The sequence below is a fragment of the Chinchilla lanigera genome, unplaced genomic scaffold (genome assembly GCF_000276665.1).
Source record: "Chinchilla lanigera isolate Chin_1 unplaced genomic scaffold, ChiLan1.0 scaffold00004, whole genome shotgun sequence".
Lineage (NCBI taxonomy): Eukaryota > Metazoa > Chordata > Mammalia > Rodentia > Chinchillidae > Chinchilla > Chinchilla lanigera.
In genome coordinates this window covers 40,630,520-40,646,692 of record NW_004955405.1, presented here as the reverse complement: position 1 = coordinate 40,646,692, position 16,173 = coordinate 40,630,520, and the positions used below count along the sequence as shown (strand labels likewise).

Below are 16,173 nucleotides of genomic sequence, written 5' to 3'. Positions count from 1 at the left end.
GAGAGGGTGAACAGGTGTGAGTAGCTGCGCAAGAGGGGAAGTGCTGGAGAGGATTAAGGGGAGGAGGACAAGGACCTCTGAAGTGCTGCTGCTTTCACATTCTTTTCCGTTACCAAGACAGCTATGCAAATCAGCCCCTTGCAGCTCGCTGGGGAGGAAGGGGAGGGGCCGAGGGCTCCCTGGGCTCCTTTCCACCCCGCGGGTGGCGGTCAGCACAGCGATGTCCTTGCTGTGCCCTGTGCTGGAGCGAGGGCCACCCCGGCAGGACAGGAGCCAATCAGCAAGGCCTGCAGGGGCGGGGAGGAGGAGGAGCGTGTGAGCATGTGGATTCTCCTGCTCCCCATCTGTCCAGCCGACAGTTGCAGAGTGGAGCCCCGAGGGGTTGGGGCAGCTCCTCCTGGGAGGGAGGCAGACAGCGGCGGAAGGGCTGGCGACAGCAATGGCTGCTCCCTGCCGTCTGGGCAGTCTCGGGCACCGTGTTGCCTCTCCGCCTGGGCACCCAAGGGCAGCAGGGGGAGGCACCTAAGCCTGAAGCATTTGAAGAGAGCTGGCTATTTAGAGCTTGGAAGTAGGATCCGGATCCGAGTGTAAGAGTTTGTCCCCGAGCCGGACATAGCAGGGGACAGCCACTGCACAGTGAAAAGAGCAGTTAGGAAGGGAGAGGGGCGTAGGTGTCTGGGAACTCAAGGGGGAAGGCACAGGGCTGTTGCCAAGGGGACTCCAGACAGCCCGCCATGGCTCCAGAGCCCTGAGTCAGATCAGGAAGGCCGGTGGGGCCACGTGCTGCACAGCGTGTGACCCACAGCAACACGGGTGGGGTAGGGATCCTTAGGAGCCTCAGTCCCGAAGACCCTGGGCCCTGCCCAGGAAAACAGAATCCCAGGGGCACTGGGCGGGTAACATGTGTGCCATCTAAGCGCAAAGGGTCACCAGCGTCCCCTCCTGCTGCTGAGTCTGGTTCCGGGGTGCGGCCGCCTCACCTCACACTGCTGCTCAGCAACCTCCCTTCTGGTGCTGTGGCGCACTGAGCTCACCCCAGCCGTCTCCTCTGCCTGGAACCCCTGCAAGCCAGCCTACCCCAGAGCTCCGGGCACATGCGGAGTGAATGTCACCTTTTCTGCACGTCCAGCCTGGAGGCTGAGCCCTTCTCCTCTCCACCTACAGGGTCAGAGTCTTGCCACCACCCTGCTTGGCAGCCGTGCCTCTCCGCGGGCTTCCGTCCCCATTCTCCCAGTGGGGCTCTGCCACGCACACACAACATCCCCAAGATTGCGCATGGCGCCTGGCACCTACAGGTGCTGAGCTCTATTTGGCAAATGGACACTGGGACACTAGCACTAGAAAGAGACTTAAGAAGCATGTAATCCAGCCCCATACTGGGGAGATGAGAAAACGAGGGCCCATACCCAAAGCCACATAGCAAGGGCATGAAAACCCCGTCCTGGGGCATTGGCCCCCTAATGTATGCTGGCCTGCCACTCCCAGATCACACGGGAGGAGGGCACTGCCTCTTAGCAGCCACCCTCAGAGCTTCCCTCTCTGGTCTCCCTTCTTCAGCAAGCTCCCTCCCCGAGGCAGAGCCTGGCCTGGGAATTCTGACCTGGACGGCTGACCCTCCCTGGCCCTGGCTTGGGAATGGCAAACGTCACAGGTAGCTTGGAGCTCCGTCCCCCAGAACTCAAGAGAGTGGTGTTTGTGCCCCGTCAGGGACCCTCAATGCAGCTGTGCCCCAGAGGTTGTCAGAGATCAAAAGAGCAATTGCCTGGAAATGAGACGGGCTCAAAATATCTCCAGTGCGACAATACAATTCTGTTACTGCGAATCCGGCATGGAAAATTCTGTCCTGCTATGTCAGCTAATTGCAGATGAGTCAGTGACTCGTTTTCCCCTTGGTGAAGGCTCCATTGAGAGCCGGGTGGCTCAAGCGCCTGCTGCTTGGCCTGCCGATTATGCAACCAGGCGCCAGCACAGCTTCTGTCCTGTCTGCCGAGCGTGGCCAGGCTGGCCGGCAGCATCGCCTCGCCTCTCACACTTTACCTCTGGTTTCCCGTGCCGTCCCTGCATGTGCAGGGCCCAGACTCTCGGTCTTGAGCTCTCCACCCAGAATAAACGTGCTTTTGGTTGAGGTCCCACAGCAGGAAGTTAGCGTTCCCTGGGTCAGATCACCAGCAAGGTCAAATCAGTTGCTAAATGCCAGTTACTACCCTGGAGAGGGGCGTGTGCAGGCTGCTTGTGAGCACGTGTGTGCACACGCATGCATGAGGGTGTGTGGTCAAAGGTCCCATCCGATGGTTGTGGCTCAAGTCTCTTTCGGCTGTGACTGACTCTTGGCCTCTTTGGAGCCGCCTTAGGAAGTCTATTTTGGGAAATGACTCCCACACCGGGGCCGACTTTCCTATGCTTGGAGAGGGAAGAATGAGCCTTTTATCCCTGCCCCTCCCCAAATGTGCTGCTACTTGAGCGAGGGGTGAAAGGTGGCCAAGTCCAGAGCACAAACTGTTTTCCTATGAAAGGCAGCTCTCAGGGTGCCTAGTGCTGCCAGCGCCGCCCCCGGGCCGGCTTCCTCTGGGTTGCTGCTGGGAGGGGAGGTGGCTCCCCCAAACCCGCCAGGCAGCCCACATCTGCTGAGCTTTGAGGGTCAAGAGTTAGTGTGCATAGAACACCTGTCGCTCCTATGTATCAGTTAGCAAAATACGTTAGCTGTTGGTGTCCTTCCTTTCTGAAAAGCATAGGCTCTTGTGGTCCCTTAGTGACAGGAAGAGCTTAGTGGCTGACCCTGCGGGTAACCCGCCATTCACTGGTGAGAGAGGTGAGGTCAAGGAGAGATAAATGACTTGCTTGAGGTATACAGCAACTTCGCAGCAGGATGAGGATTTGTTCATTCATTCATTCATTCATTCATTCATTCATTCATTCTAGAGTGGGTACTTAATGAGTCCCCACTAAGGATCAAGCCGTATGCTGGGCCCTGGGAGTGCAGAGATGAGAGAAAGGGGACCTGGTCCTCGCCACAGACAGCCTGCTTTCTGTCCATGCCGAGTGCATTCCTAGCCATACAGAGTCCAGTTGATCGAAGCCTAGAGCGCTAGTTCACATCTGTGGCTGCTGGATTCCATGAGCGGGTATTGAACAAGGCTTGAAAATATTTGGCAGCCTCATATGTGGCCTAGTTTGCTTTCTTTTTGGTCAGACAGGGGCATGGGCAACCCAGAAAGGGGCAGCTGACACCACGCCGTTCACTTCCTCTGACATGAACGAGGGCTCCATGGTAGCAGAAAGGGTGGCTTTGGGGACTCACTCCAGCCTCACACTATGAAACCTCATGCACCTGGACACTAATTCAGACACGAGACTCCGCGCAGGACTGGGAGAGTTACCTCTGTGTTCCACGAGAAGACATTCGTGGTGCAAACGAGTAGTCTAAACAAGGGCACACCCCCCCTCCATGTCAGAAAACACATGGCTTCAAATGATCGGGAGCATCTTCATGCTGGCGTGCATACAGTGCTTCAGTCAGCAGATGCACGGATCCAGTTTTGTTGTTTTGTTTTTGTTTTCTAGCAGTGCGGGTGATCAAACCCGGGGCCTCACGCACTTCGGCAGCTGCTGTACTACTGAGTTCCACCCCCAGACCCTCTACCTGTTCTTTAAGGTAAACCTGTCACATTCACTCGCAGAAGTTAGTTTCAGTGACTCTGATGCTGAGGACAAGTGCATTCAATAGCTACCTCGTATAACTGATTTTTCTCCAATTCAGGTCAGCCACAGTCTGACGTAGCAACATGTGTTAGACATTTACTCAGCACTGGGAAAGCTAAAACTAATTAGCCCTGGAGTGCAGCTTCCTCTGCACACTCAGCCGTGAACCAAAGAACTGGATGAACTGGTAAGGAATGGAAACAGGGATCTGGGAGCACGTGCTGCTTTGGCCTCTTGAGTTGACCTTGTGCCTCCAGAACACAGTCATTCCAGGGCTGCTGGTTTGGGGCCAGGGTTGAGAGCTGGAGATCTGGCATCTGAATGGGTAGCACGGGACATGCTGCCTTCTGAACCTGCTGCTTCCCCTTTAAATTCTGGAGGGAAATGCTGTCTTTCTTAGTTTGTTCTGTGAACTGAGCGATCTGTGTATGTCAAAGTGCCTAGAACAGTGCTTACTGCATAAATGTTAATGAAAAATAAAACAGAAGCTGCTTTGTGCATGGACAGGGCCTTGCTCAGGAGAGGCGCCATGTGATAAATTGACTTCCCCTTGCTGCCTTAACAGGTGAAGCCCAAGGCATGGACCCAGAGCACAGCGTGTGTGTGTATGGGGCGACAGGGGGGGGGTGGTGGTGGCAGAGGGTGCCACAGCAGTGGATGGGCTGCCCCAGGACCTTGGGGCTGCTCCCACACACCCTGCACGCAGAGGGCTCCTCGTGGGCTCTGGTGCAGGCTGTGGGCCATACTATTCCCTCCAGGCATCGGATGACAGTGGCGCCCATGGGAATGGTTGCATCTTCCAGAGTGGACCCTGCAGACCTGTCTTTCAATCACTAGGGTCTGCAAGACCCTTTAGGAGACTATGGCTTCTTTTATGGCAGTGCCTTCAAAAGCATCACCCCAGAAGACCAGCTCCTGAATTTCCCGGGGGAGGTGGTGAGGGAGGAGGAAGGAGGGAAGGTGGTGGCTGGAGCTGTGGCTGGGCCTTGCTGTCTGCCACAGTGGGCGCTGGGCTGCCTCCTGCTCCCAGATGCCCAGAGCATGGAGCAGGGCTCGCACGCACTGGGCACCCAGCAATCACTTGAGTAACTAACGAACGCACTAACGAGTGGATGAGCTGCGTCTGGTGCGCTGAGCTCGACCGAGCCCACGGCAGCAGTTCTGTCACACAGAGGCTACTGGGGAGGAGCAAGGACTCTGCCCCCACAAGAGGCAGCACCTAGGGAGCTGGTGTCTCCGCGTGACGCACTTGCAGACCGATAATGAATGCCCCAGGTGATGGTTCAGTGGCATCAACTTCTCGGCCATCTGGGGACTACACCAGGGCTCCCCCGGGACTGCAGATGGAAATCAAAACAGAGGCCTGTCCGCCCCGAGTGCCCCTTACTGTGGAGGCTCTCTCTGCAGGGCCCTCCCTCTGCGCGGCCGTGTGCAGATGGCTGATGTAACGGGCCTTGGCCTGCCTGCCTCAGGCACCAGTGCCGGTGCCGCTGTGCCTGTGTGTCTCGTGTCCCAGTCACCCGAGGGCAAGCTCCTCCGAGGCTCACTTCCTCTGCGCTCTGCGGAAAGTGCTGGGCGCAGAGCCTGGCAGGTGCAAGGGTTTAAGAAAAGTTGCCTGATCGTTTTGACGAGGGCCAGGCCTGTGACCTGGGAGGACAGGTTTAATCTTTGCCTTCAAGGAGCTTGAGGTCCCCTGAAGCGTTAGATAGGAAAGTTGCTGACCACAGAGGATGAGGGAGGAAGGCCAAAGAGTGGCATTTAATAAGGTCCTGGAGGAAGGAAGGGGGCACGCCAGGCAATGCCACAAGGACCGAGGACGCTCGTCCTGAACAGCAAGCGGAAGAGGCTTGCAGCCACTGGAAGCAGTCTGCAGAGACGCAGGGAAAGTGGGCGCTGGCGGCCACGACACAGGGGCCAGCTCGGTTAAGACAAAGGTTGGAGGTGGGTGTGGAGAGAGACGCAGCAGAATCGGACTTGGCCCCTGAAGCACTGATCTGCCAAAAGGGAATGTCGTGGGCAGTTGGGTTTGTGGACGGTGCAGAGGTGTGGTGTGCCTTAGAGAGACAGAGGCCGCCGGGAGGCCGGCTCAGCAGCCATGAAGGTTGTGTAGAATGGAGCGAACCAGGGCTCAGCTGGTGTTGCGCCCACGCGCAGGAAGTGTCTGGATCAAGGCGCAAGCTCCGCGAGGGAACTGCAGGTGCAGCCCTGGTCCACTCACCTCGAGCAGAGGGGCGGGCTTTGTTTGGCGGGCAGCGAGCAGCCTAGGAGATGTGTGGCCTGGGAGACCACTGTGAGAGACTTTTCTGGTTAAGATCATGTGTGAGCTGGACTGAAAAGGAGCGCACTGAGGAGAGCGCAGGGTGTTCAGGATGGCGCTGAGGTCCTGGTCCTCACAGGACTTCAGGAGGGAGGACGGAACGGGGACCAGAGGCCCCCTATGAGGGTGGCTACTCAGAAATGGGCCTGATGGGAGCCTGTGCACCTGGTGGAGACACACAGGGTGCATACACACAGGCCACAGAAGGTGCTTATTAGCGGTGCTAAGTTGACCGGACTGGCCACCACTCACCTGGGCGGAGCTCCTGTGGTACGGGGAGTAGTGGAGCGGCCCGGAGATGGCCGTGTCATGCGGGAGGGCTGGGTACTGGCTCTGCATCGGGTGAGGATGTTGGTTGCCATAGCTCCCGTAGTTATAGCTTCCCGTGTACCTGGAAGGCAGGGAGGGCCAGCAAGAGTGAGCCAGAGCGGGGAGGACAAACAGCTTTTTTTTTTTGGCTTTTGGTTGTTTCTCTCCTTTTCCTCCCATTTCTTTTTACTTTGGACTGCTACCATCTCTGTTCTGGTTAGGATGGCACTGAGGCCCCGGCCCTGACAGGACTCTGTGGGGCAGATGGGAGTGGAGACCAGAGACCGTGTGTGAGGGTGGCTACTCAGGAAAGGACAGCGAGTACACGCTGGCACCGCTGACACGTGCCCTTTGTGAGGCCAGAGGGAGCAGAGCCCTCCATTCTGTGGCCCTGTTCGGCGCTGAAAACCCCAGGCTGATTTTCCCTCTCCTCGGCTCTCCTGGCGAGTGGAGTCAGGCCGTGAGCAGGACAGAGCCGTGAGGAACAAAACTTCTCTGCTGGCTCCACGGCCTGCCCTCATACCTCGAGACTGTCAGCTAGTAAGAAAGGGAAGAAGCTGCTTTAGGATTTGTGCTGCCCTATTCCTTGGGCCTCTGCCTGGCCACCATGGGGAGGGACTTCTGTGCTTTTGTGAGCCCGTCCTGGGGGAGGCGGAAGGTGAGGTCCACCAGGCCCAGAGCCAGAGTGTGAGCCAGGCCTGCCCTGTCCTACTGGTGACGGCGCTGCCCACGGCCCTGTCTCCCACATCTGCACGACGCCCGTAGAGGGTCATCCTGGGGTTCTTCACCCAGTACACAGCTCAGCACTTCTGTGTCCACATGACTGGCCTCCTCCCTATAGCAGTGTCCTTCTGCCACCCCTGCAGGCCCAAACCTCTCTGCACTGGATTTCCAGAGTGCACTCTAAATGTATAGGAAATACCCTAAAAGGCCCTGAGCATAGAGCGGCTGTGCTGTGGCCTGTGCCCGCCTCAGGGTGTTTGCCTGGCTGTCCTCGGCCGGGCCACCTGTGCAACACACACCTCAGGTCTCTTCTCAAGAGTCGGGTGCGCTTCAGACCCCCACTCATGAGACACTATTTAGTGTCTTCTGATACAGACAGTGCACAATGGCCTAAGGCTACCGTGAGTCGGGCGACCCGTGTTACTGGATTTGTATGTGCTGCCCGCAACATCACTGCCTAGAGGTGAGAAAAAAGTATTTGCAAAACAAATCATGTATTTATCTATTTAGGGGAAAAGCCCTGCTGAAGTCTGCAGGGACCCCCTGGTGTGGGAAATAGGTGCAGCCCTCCAGGGGCCTCTGAGCGGAGTCAGGGGAGACTTGGACCCACTGACCATCATGCTTTGCAAGGGCACCAAAGGGGCCAAGAGGACCCGGGACTGGGGGAGGCCTGGTCCATCCCGGTCCCACCATGCACCGGGTATGAGACCCTGGAAAACTGAAGTTCATCAACTGAGTCTCAAGTTCCTATCTGTGGAATTGGTCACTAGCACTTCCAGCCTACGTCACCGGGCCACGGCAGGGACTGCATGCGACCGTGGGTCTGGTCACGCTGTGCGAGCCTCACAGGGCGGCACCCTTCCTGCCTTCTGAGGAAGCAGCTGCCAAGTGCAGCCTTCCTAGAGCGAACTTCAGGCCAGCAGCATCCCGGCAGGGCACCTACCCGTGCTCCTCTCTGTGGGGGTAAACCGGGATCCGGTGTGCGACGGAGGAGGGAGGCACGTGAGTGCTGCGCATGCAGGGCAGCTGCTGGGAGCTTTCCGCCGGGGACCCAGCAGCCGTCGTCACCGTGTATGTCAGGGACCATGTGTAGGACTGCATCCCACCTGCAGAGACAACCGAGAGGCTTTGGTCACCAACAGTCTTCCCACCGCTCTAAGCTGAAGGCCAAAACGCGGCCCAGACACGCGGCTCTGTGAGCTCGGTGAGGTGGGGGCCCGGCTCTCACCCGTTAGCTCCCCAGGGCTAGCACAGAGCCCGGCGGCCAAGGGACTCTCGGTCACTGCTTAAGAGAGAGAACAGGGCAAGGAATGACAGGGCAGGTAAAAGGAAGGAAGGGAGGGAGGGAGGACACAGGAAAGCCCAGGCAGGCACAACTCACCAGGTATTAAGGATCCAACAAACTGCCCTCAGCAAACCTAAGTAGATTATTGGGCCCGGCCTGCCCAGGTCTTTTTGAGGATCATTAGACAGCCACCCGGACTGTGACCGATTCCATACCTATTACTAATTCCACGGAGTTTCTTTTAACTGGAAATCTCGAAAGTGCTATAGGCGCATGTGGGAGGTGGGGAGGAGGGTACCTGACAGAATTAAAAGTGCCCCAGATGCTGAGAATTTCATAGGATGCTTAGAACTTTAAAAAAGAGAAGACAGTTTAAGAAGTTGTTAGCAGTAATAATAAACTTATCAGACAGTTGGATTTCTGACCGTTTTTGAGCTATGTTACATAGTAGAAAGCATCTGTTTTAGGAGGTGGAAGGAAGGAGGTTCGACTTCCCTTTCGGGCACAGGGAACCCAGAGCCCTGGTCAGGGGAGGCCACATGCTTAAGGTGAAGGTGAGCGAGGACTTGGTCTCCCCATTCTGTATGTTCCCGTGTCAGACAATTTCCATCTTAAAACTCCTCCCGGAAGGTAAAGGAAAGGGTGCAGCCTTGAAATTCAGTCCATTCTACCACAGGCTTTGCAGGTAGTAGAGGAGAGCGCCTCCGCTGAGGTGGAGTTGGAAGATAAGTGCTGGGCCGATTATACGGCAGAGACCTGGTGAAAAAGGCCCTGAACGGAAGAGGGAACGGAACCCTCTAAACTCCAGTCGAGCCAGAGCTGCTTTCAGAGGGGCCGCTGTGTGCGGTTCCACACCTGCGCTGTGGCCTCACCTTCCCTCTCAGGCCTGTTCCTCATGCCCACACTGACCTCCCCTCAGAGGGGCACAGCACAGCACCAGGGTCCCCAAGGGCTCGGGCGGGGCCCTGGGCCCAGGCGGCCTCCCACTCTCCACTGTCTCTGCCTCCTCTCCCTCTGCTCTGGGCTCTGGTCCCACCACACACTGGCTACGAGGTCTCCGGTAAACCTCTTCCCCTTGATGAGCCTGTGCGTCATCATCAACAGAATGGTGACGATGACAATATCTATCTTACAGGGCTGTTTGAAGCTTAACTGAGATAATATGTGTCAAAGAGCCTTGCACGTGGGAAACTGTTTTTCTTTTTCCTCAGTACTGGGGGCTGAACCCAGGGCCTTTGCCTTGAGCTACATCACCAGCATTTTACAGTTTTTTATTTTGAGACAAGATCTCACCAAGGCACTAATTTGCCCAGATTAGGTTCAACTTGTGATTCTCCTGCCTCAGCCTCCTAGAATGCTGGTATTATAGACACATAAGTTAGAAATTAATAGGCAATCAGACAGAGATTGGGCCCTTGAGAGTCTGGTCGGGCTGAAAATGAAAACACATCAAAACTATGGCTGGAGGTGCATCTGAAGGCCAGGGTTCCAGGTAGAGACACAACAGCCAGGCCTGCAGGCCTCCCTCAGGAGCAAACAGCAACTTGAGATGGTCTGCAATTAGCACCACCGGGTCCAGTGAGGCCAGAGGGGCATCAGATGCCTAGGTGGGTGCCCGGAACATCCAGACCCATCCTCCCATGCTTTCCAAAAACACTTTTGCTCTTTCTTCATTAGAAGTCACAGATAAGCTACGGTTACTGATGCCAGCCACACCTCCTTGCCACATGCCTCGGTCCCTGGGTCAGTACTAGCTAAGTGGCCATACTTGTGATCCTACTGGTTGACTATAGTTTGACCCACGTTGTTCTCACTCGAGGTTTTGCTCTATAGAACATTCTCCGAGAAAGTGCTTCTGTGACCCCCTTCCGGGACCCCCTGCTGTCCCTCAGGAGCTTTCGCTCAGTGAACAAGAGCCCAGAACAGAGAGAGATGAGGGAAAACAGTAACAGTGCTTCCCTATGCTCAGCCTCTCGACCTTGGAAGTCATCCTTCGATGTTCCGGGGACACGAACTCGGTACAGCCAGCATCTCACAGGTTGGGAGTTATTTTCCCCCTCATATTGGGATTATAGGCTGCACCACCAAGCCAGGCCCTGTGGTAAGTGTTTAATGATATTCAAGCACTCTTCATGAGGAATTCAGGAATTATTATATGAAACTTTCTTAAAATAGATGTTTCTCATTTCATGTTGAACAAAGGTGATTTCTTAGGGCAGATTCCATCGATGCTACCACTGGGATCTTAAGTGTCCCCAAGGCCCAGAGTGGCACTGGCCCATCGGAATGTCCCACCCTGAGGCAGTGGTGCCAACTGACCCTGGACTGACCCCTCTAAACCTGAGATCAGGTATGACTTTCTCTCCTTAGCCGTGGATTATGCCAAGTACCGTCGCAGCAGCGACACACTGACTAAGGCCCTGGGAATGAAATAGTCGAGCAGTAACAGGCACTCCAACAATGGCGCCAAACGTCTGGACTCATTTTCCTTTGAAATCCCGGTGCCCTCACTGAGCAGTGCAGCTAAAAGCACCCCTTCCTGGTCTTCATGTCCAGACCTCTGTCCTTCCCCAAAAGACAATGCCTTCGGCAGGGTATGTGGTAGGCATCGTTCACTCGAACCGTGAAATCACAGGCAAAACCTCTGAGATGTTCTTATTTCTGCTGATTAGATTAGTCCTGATTGCCCTGCCCCATGCTCCAAACTTGACATGAAATTATATTACTCTTATGATTAAAAAAAGTACTCTTCTTATTAAAGCAGGTTGTCTTTAGGCTGTCTTTAGGTGAGAGTACGGGGGATGATTTTAAAATTTGCCCTTTATCTGTATTATTCTGTAATGAAAATGTATTGCCTTTGTAAAAAAAGAAAAGGAAATAAAATGCATTGAACAGATTTTATCATTGCAAATGTGACGAGAGGGGCTGGGAAGCTCAGGAGAACAATGAGCCAGCCACAACAAGCAAGTAATTAACCCTGGGACCCCAGAGGAGGACTGCAAGGTCAGTGCGATTGAAAGAGGCCAGTCAAGGCGGCCAAAGGATTTTTTTTCCAAGCAGTAGGAAGACACGGTGACAATAGCCATCACCTGAGAGAATGCAGAAGTTACTTTTGTGGGAGCTCCTGGAGCACAGAAACTGTTCCTTATTCAGCTCTGTGTCCCCAACAGAGGGTCTGCCAAATAGTAGGTGTTCAGTAAATTTTTGTTCTTTTGAATCTGTCGTTGAAGGAGTAAATGCTGCTAGAATTAGACGTTATCAAACAAAAAGCTAGTGGAACTCTTGGAAAAATGGGCTCCTGTGGTCCTGGGAACAAAACCCCTAAATGGCCATGTGCCAGCAATCTAACGTGTCCACTCAGGCAGGCTTAAGCAGATTAACACCTACTGGCTTGGGTGAGAAACGCTTTTTGCTTGGGGACCAGAAAAAAACACCCCTTGCATTGCCTCTCCTAGCAGTGGGACCTCCAGGGAGAATCGCTGCTGCTGCTGCTGCTGCTTTTTAAGGAAACTAATAAAGGAGAATCTGTGTAGCTCTTTGTGCTTAATTTTAAAGACGTTTTATTTGCGGGGAAAATAATAACAATGCTTCCCTATTTGTTTAACGCCGATATTTTCCCATATCTGCCTTGCCCGTGGGGCGGCTCACGGTCGCATCACTATTTATTTAAGGCTCTGAGGACAGTGGCACAAGCCTGAGTTTTGAGAATCCTGTGAAGATCCGCAAAGCACTGTCGGCCGCCTCACAGGACTGAAACTGCTGGAGGGGAACGTTTTCTTCCCACCCCCAACACAACGCTCTTATTCCTCAAGGTGTTTTGATTTGTTTTGTCTTGGAAAAGGCTTCGACAAAAAGGGTGCTTGGACCGTACCAGTCACTAATAAGCTGCCCAGCGCGTGAGTGAATGATTACCCAACACAAACCAGACCTCACGCTACTGTGTTTTCACTTTGACTCATTAAATCTTCACAACAACCTCCCGAGGTAAGAAGCGCTCCCTCCCTTTTCAGGTGAGAAAATTGAGTCCCAAGAGGTCAAAGCACTTGCTCAGGTAAGTGGGAGAGTTGGGGTTTGACCGCAGATCTGCCAACTTCAAAGCTTTTCCACAACAGCCTTGCTTCTCATACCTGGACATGCATTTGAACCCTTGGAGATCTCATTATAATGCAGATCCTGACCCTGTTGGGAGTAGGGTATTTCTAACAAGCTCCTAAAGGATGTCGATGCTGCTGGCCCACAGAACGCCTGCAGTAGCAAGGCCCTATCACACTTTCTCTCCTTAAGGTGCCGAGCTCTTCTCTGTCTCAGGCCTAGGCCCCTGCTCCCCCACTGCCTAGGACTCTCACCCACAAGAATCTGACTACCACGAGGGCAGAGACTGCTTCCTGTCATGTACTCTGCATGAAGGAAGCCATTAAAAATCAGGAGTTATAGATTCTGCCCATGACATTGGCAAAGGGCCAAAGTGGCCTCAGTTTTCACTTCCCAGGCTACCTGCGTGTACCTTTTCCTTCAGATCTTGGACCAACTCAGTTGAACCTTTTCCCCACTACGATTGTGTGAACCATCACAGATAGCATTCAGGTTTTCAGCTAAGCCAAGCCTTTTGTTTGCAGCTGCCCGAGAAATAAGGAGTGTGTGGAGATTCTAGTGCTTCCCTACCCTCCTCAGCAGCCACTAAGCACATGAGGCTACTTACACTTCAGTTGAGTACAACCAAATACAATTAAAAATCCGGGTCTCAGTTGTACTGGCCACATCAGATGTGATCACACACAGATGTGGCCGGTGACTGCTGTTTGGGGCAGTGGAGACGAGGAAACACATTTCCATTTGGAACATCATGGAAAGTTCTACTGGGACAATGCTGCTTGATTTCTATGAGACTAACTAAACATTCCCCACAATATTTTGTCAAGGGTGAGATAGGGAAAGATCTGTATCTGTTTGTCTCTCCTTGGCTGTCGCCTGTCCTTTAGGTAGCGGTGCCTAAGGAAAGTACCTGCTGACCCCAGGAAGCACAGCTGTTCATGGCACCCTTCGCCAAGAGCTCCAGGGTTACCCCTGATCGGCAGAACTGACCGGAGCAGCAAGTGGGTCAGGTTCCCAGCGCTGCTGGCCTTGTGGCCCAGCATCTTCCTCTCCTGCCTCCTCTCCTTCCCGATCTTCCTTGGTGAGCTCTTCTCCGACTCAGGCCTGGCCCCCTGCCATCCCCCTGCCTGGGACTCCTGTCCACTACAGTCTCAGCCCTGTGAGGGACACTGAACGCGTGTTTACTGAGTGAGCCCGGGAGGGAACAAACGAACGAGCACATCTGAGGCCCCAGCGCTGAGCCCAGACTTGACCACGGGAGCCCCAGCGCAGAAGCGCTCCATTTCTAATTCTATTTCTTCAAAGAAAAGGAAGCGGCCATGCTGGAAGAATGCACTGTACGTGAGTCACCATAGGCTCTAGGCAGGGCTGCGCGTGCATTGCGTTCCACTCGGCTTGGCCCAGCTCTCCTCAGAATAACTGGGCTTTTGTTGTTTGGGAAGGCGAGGGGTCAGCTATCCTTGTGACATCCTCCACTGAGGTAGAGAAGGCGCAGCTGGGCAGGCCAGATGTTCTACAGGCAGGGCCATTTACGAGGAATTTGCTTCTGTTTCATTATTCATCCTAGCATCTCACTGATTTAATTTGCTGGTTTTGTGTGGCAGGGAACCCGTGGTGGGAAGTTGAAAACATGCGTTTAATAGTTAACTTTTATTGTCATTGGCGGAGGAGAGAATACTTACAATGACATCATAAACGGGCTTTTAGAGCCCTGCGTGGCCTGACCCAGACAGAGTAGTAGTGAAACATTTTGCTTTAAGTGACATTGAGGAATTGTAGCCCAAGGTCATGTTAAATGGCCTGATCCGTCTCCCACCACCTGCCTCGCTCCTGAGGAGGACAAGAGCCCTTTTCCCTGAAGTTAAGGCGTCTAACTTTTCCTGGCGGTGAGGGAGGTGCCAAGCTGGGGGCGGGGGTGGACAAACAGGCTGAATTGTCTCTGCAGAAATCAGCTCGGTGGAGTCATTTACCCAGTGTCTTGTGGCGCTGCCACAGACTTTAGTAAACCCAGTCGACACTGGCCCAGTGCTGGGTTGGATTTTAGATACCCAACATGCCTTTCTTTTCCCTTTCTCTCCCCTCCCCCTTTAAAAACAATTAATCATATTCAGAAGTATGTGTAAGCGTGGACGTGGAAGTAGACACAGATATGAATAGAGTGGCTGTTTTCCTAGTGAGTCATCGCTTATTATCTGTACTCCCTCGGATTCCCCAGTGCGGGTATCAAAGAGGGCCAAAAGGCTGTAGGCAGTCAACTAATTTTCACTTTGAGCTCACGAGGCAGACCTGACACTGTTCTCCTTTTCATGGCTGAGAAATGAGGAAGTGTCCGCCCAAAGCAAGACATTGATTTGTGGAAGAGTCATTCTGAGTGGCCTTGACTCTCAGCAGGCTCAGCCCGATAACACCATGGTCAGTGATACTCAGAGCAGAACCCTGACAACGTAAGGAGGTCACACGGACTTTCCCTTCGGGTTTGAGAAAACTTTTAGCCAAGAGTTGTTTTGTTGGTTGACTTTTCCCTCACCTTTTCTTTCTTGCGTGCTTCCCAGTTTGGCATCTTTTTTAAAAATTGGCTTTCTTGTTTGTATTGTAAACTACTTCACAAGCTTTTTGGAAAGTGGAAGGGATATAAATCAAGTAATGATTTAAAAATAGATATAAAAATTAATGACATGAAAACCATGTATGGAGGTAACTTTAAAAAAAAAGAGAAACATGGCAGATGAATTTAGAAGATTTACATAAGCATTTTCTAATTACAATACTGTTCCATGAAAGTATGTGCAAGTTTCCAAACTTAGGAGCTCGCCATTATAAATTTTCTAGTTTTAGGCATGCGTGATGGAGAAATAATTTATGCTTTAAAGTAGAATATGTCAGGAAACCATACATGCTGTTAGGAAATTATGTGTTACCTCCAAGACTGTGACCCACTGCACGCCTAATTGAGCAATTGAATATTTCAATAGTGGTACTTGAGAAAAATATTATGCATAGTTTTATACAGGATGACATTTTTAATGCCCCCTGGAGGTATCTGAGAACAAAGCTGGAATGTGCTAAAATCTTCAAAGCTTACCGTCATCTGAAGAGAACCTGTTTCACATTTGTATTTCTAAGAAGCTACTTTTATGACTTGAACACATTGCACAGAAATCTCTGAACACCGTAATGATATTCCTGTGGCCTAGCCTAGGACCACACCTGCCATACCGTGGGTCTCCCAAGTCACTATGAAGAAAGCGAGGCAGACTCACCAGTGGACTGAGCATTGGGAGGAGCTCCTAGAAATCTTTCCGGCATACCCTTCCCATCCTCTTGTTACTTAGGGTTTCCTTGGCCACACTATGAGGAAGCGTCTCACTCAAACTGTTTCTGCTTCATCGTGCAGGGCTGTTTTCTTTGCATAATTTCCCTGTTCATCCCGGAAGTAGGGATGCCATCACTAGCGCACTCGTGTGTGTCTCCCTGAGCTGGCAGGGAGGCGCGGGAAGGACTGTCCTGGGGAACGACTCCTGGCTGGTCTTACTGTCCCCTCTCCTTCCTGAGTGAGGCATCAGACCCCGGAGAAGGTGACCCAGTAATTCCAAGCTGGGAGTAGCCCCTGGCCGGCTGAAGAGTAGCACATGGTGCCGACATTCTCATCCCTTTTTGTTTTCAGGGAGCAAAGCTATTCTTTTCTCTACAATTCCTCTTCCTGAGCCTTCTCAGCAGGAACTACAACACACTATGAAGACAAAACGTG

The 16,173-nt window shown here is 53.2% G+C and overlaps 1 protein-coding gene across 4 annotated transcripts in view; it reads right to left on the bottom strand.

Annotated features, from left to right (window-relative positions):
- Rfx4 (regulatory factor X, 4 (influences HLA class II expression)) overlaps positions 1 to 16,173 on the bottom strand; it is a 165,602-nt gene that overhangs the window by 2,300 nt on the left and 147,129 nt on the right. For all 4 annotated transcript variants that reach the window (XM_005374623.2, XM_005374622.1, XM_005374624.1 and 1 more), the window contains 2 exons: positions 7,992 to 8,154; positions 6,269 to 6,407 (listed from right to left, as the gene is read on the bottom strand). In XM_005374623.2, coding sequence (XP_005374680.1) covers positions 6,269 to 6,407; positions 7,992 to 8,154 — 302 coding nt within the window. The remainder of the gene's footprint in view (positions 1 to 6,268; positions 6,408 to 7,991; positions 8,155 to 16,173) is intronic.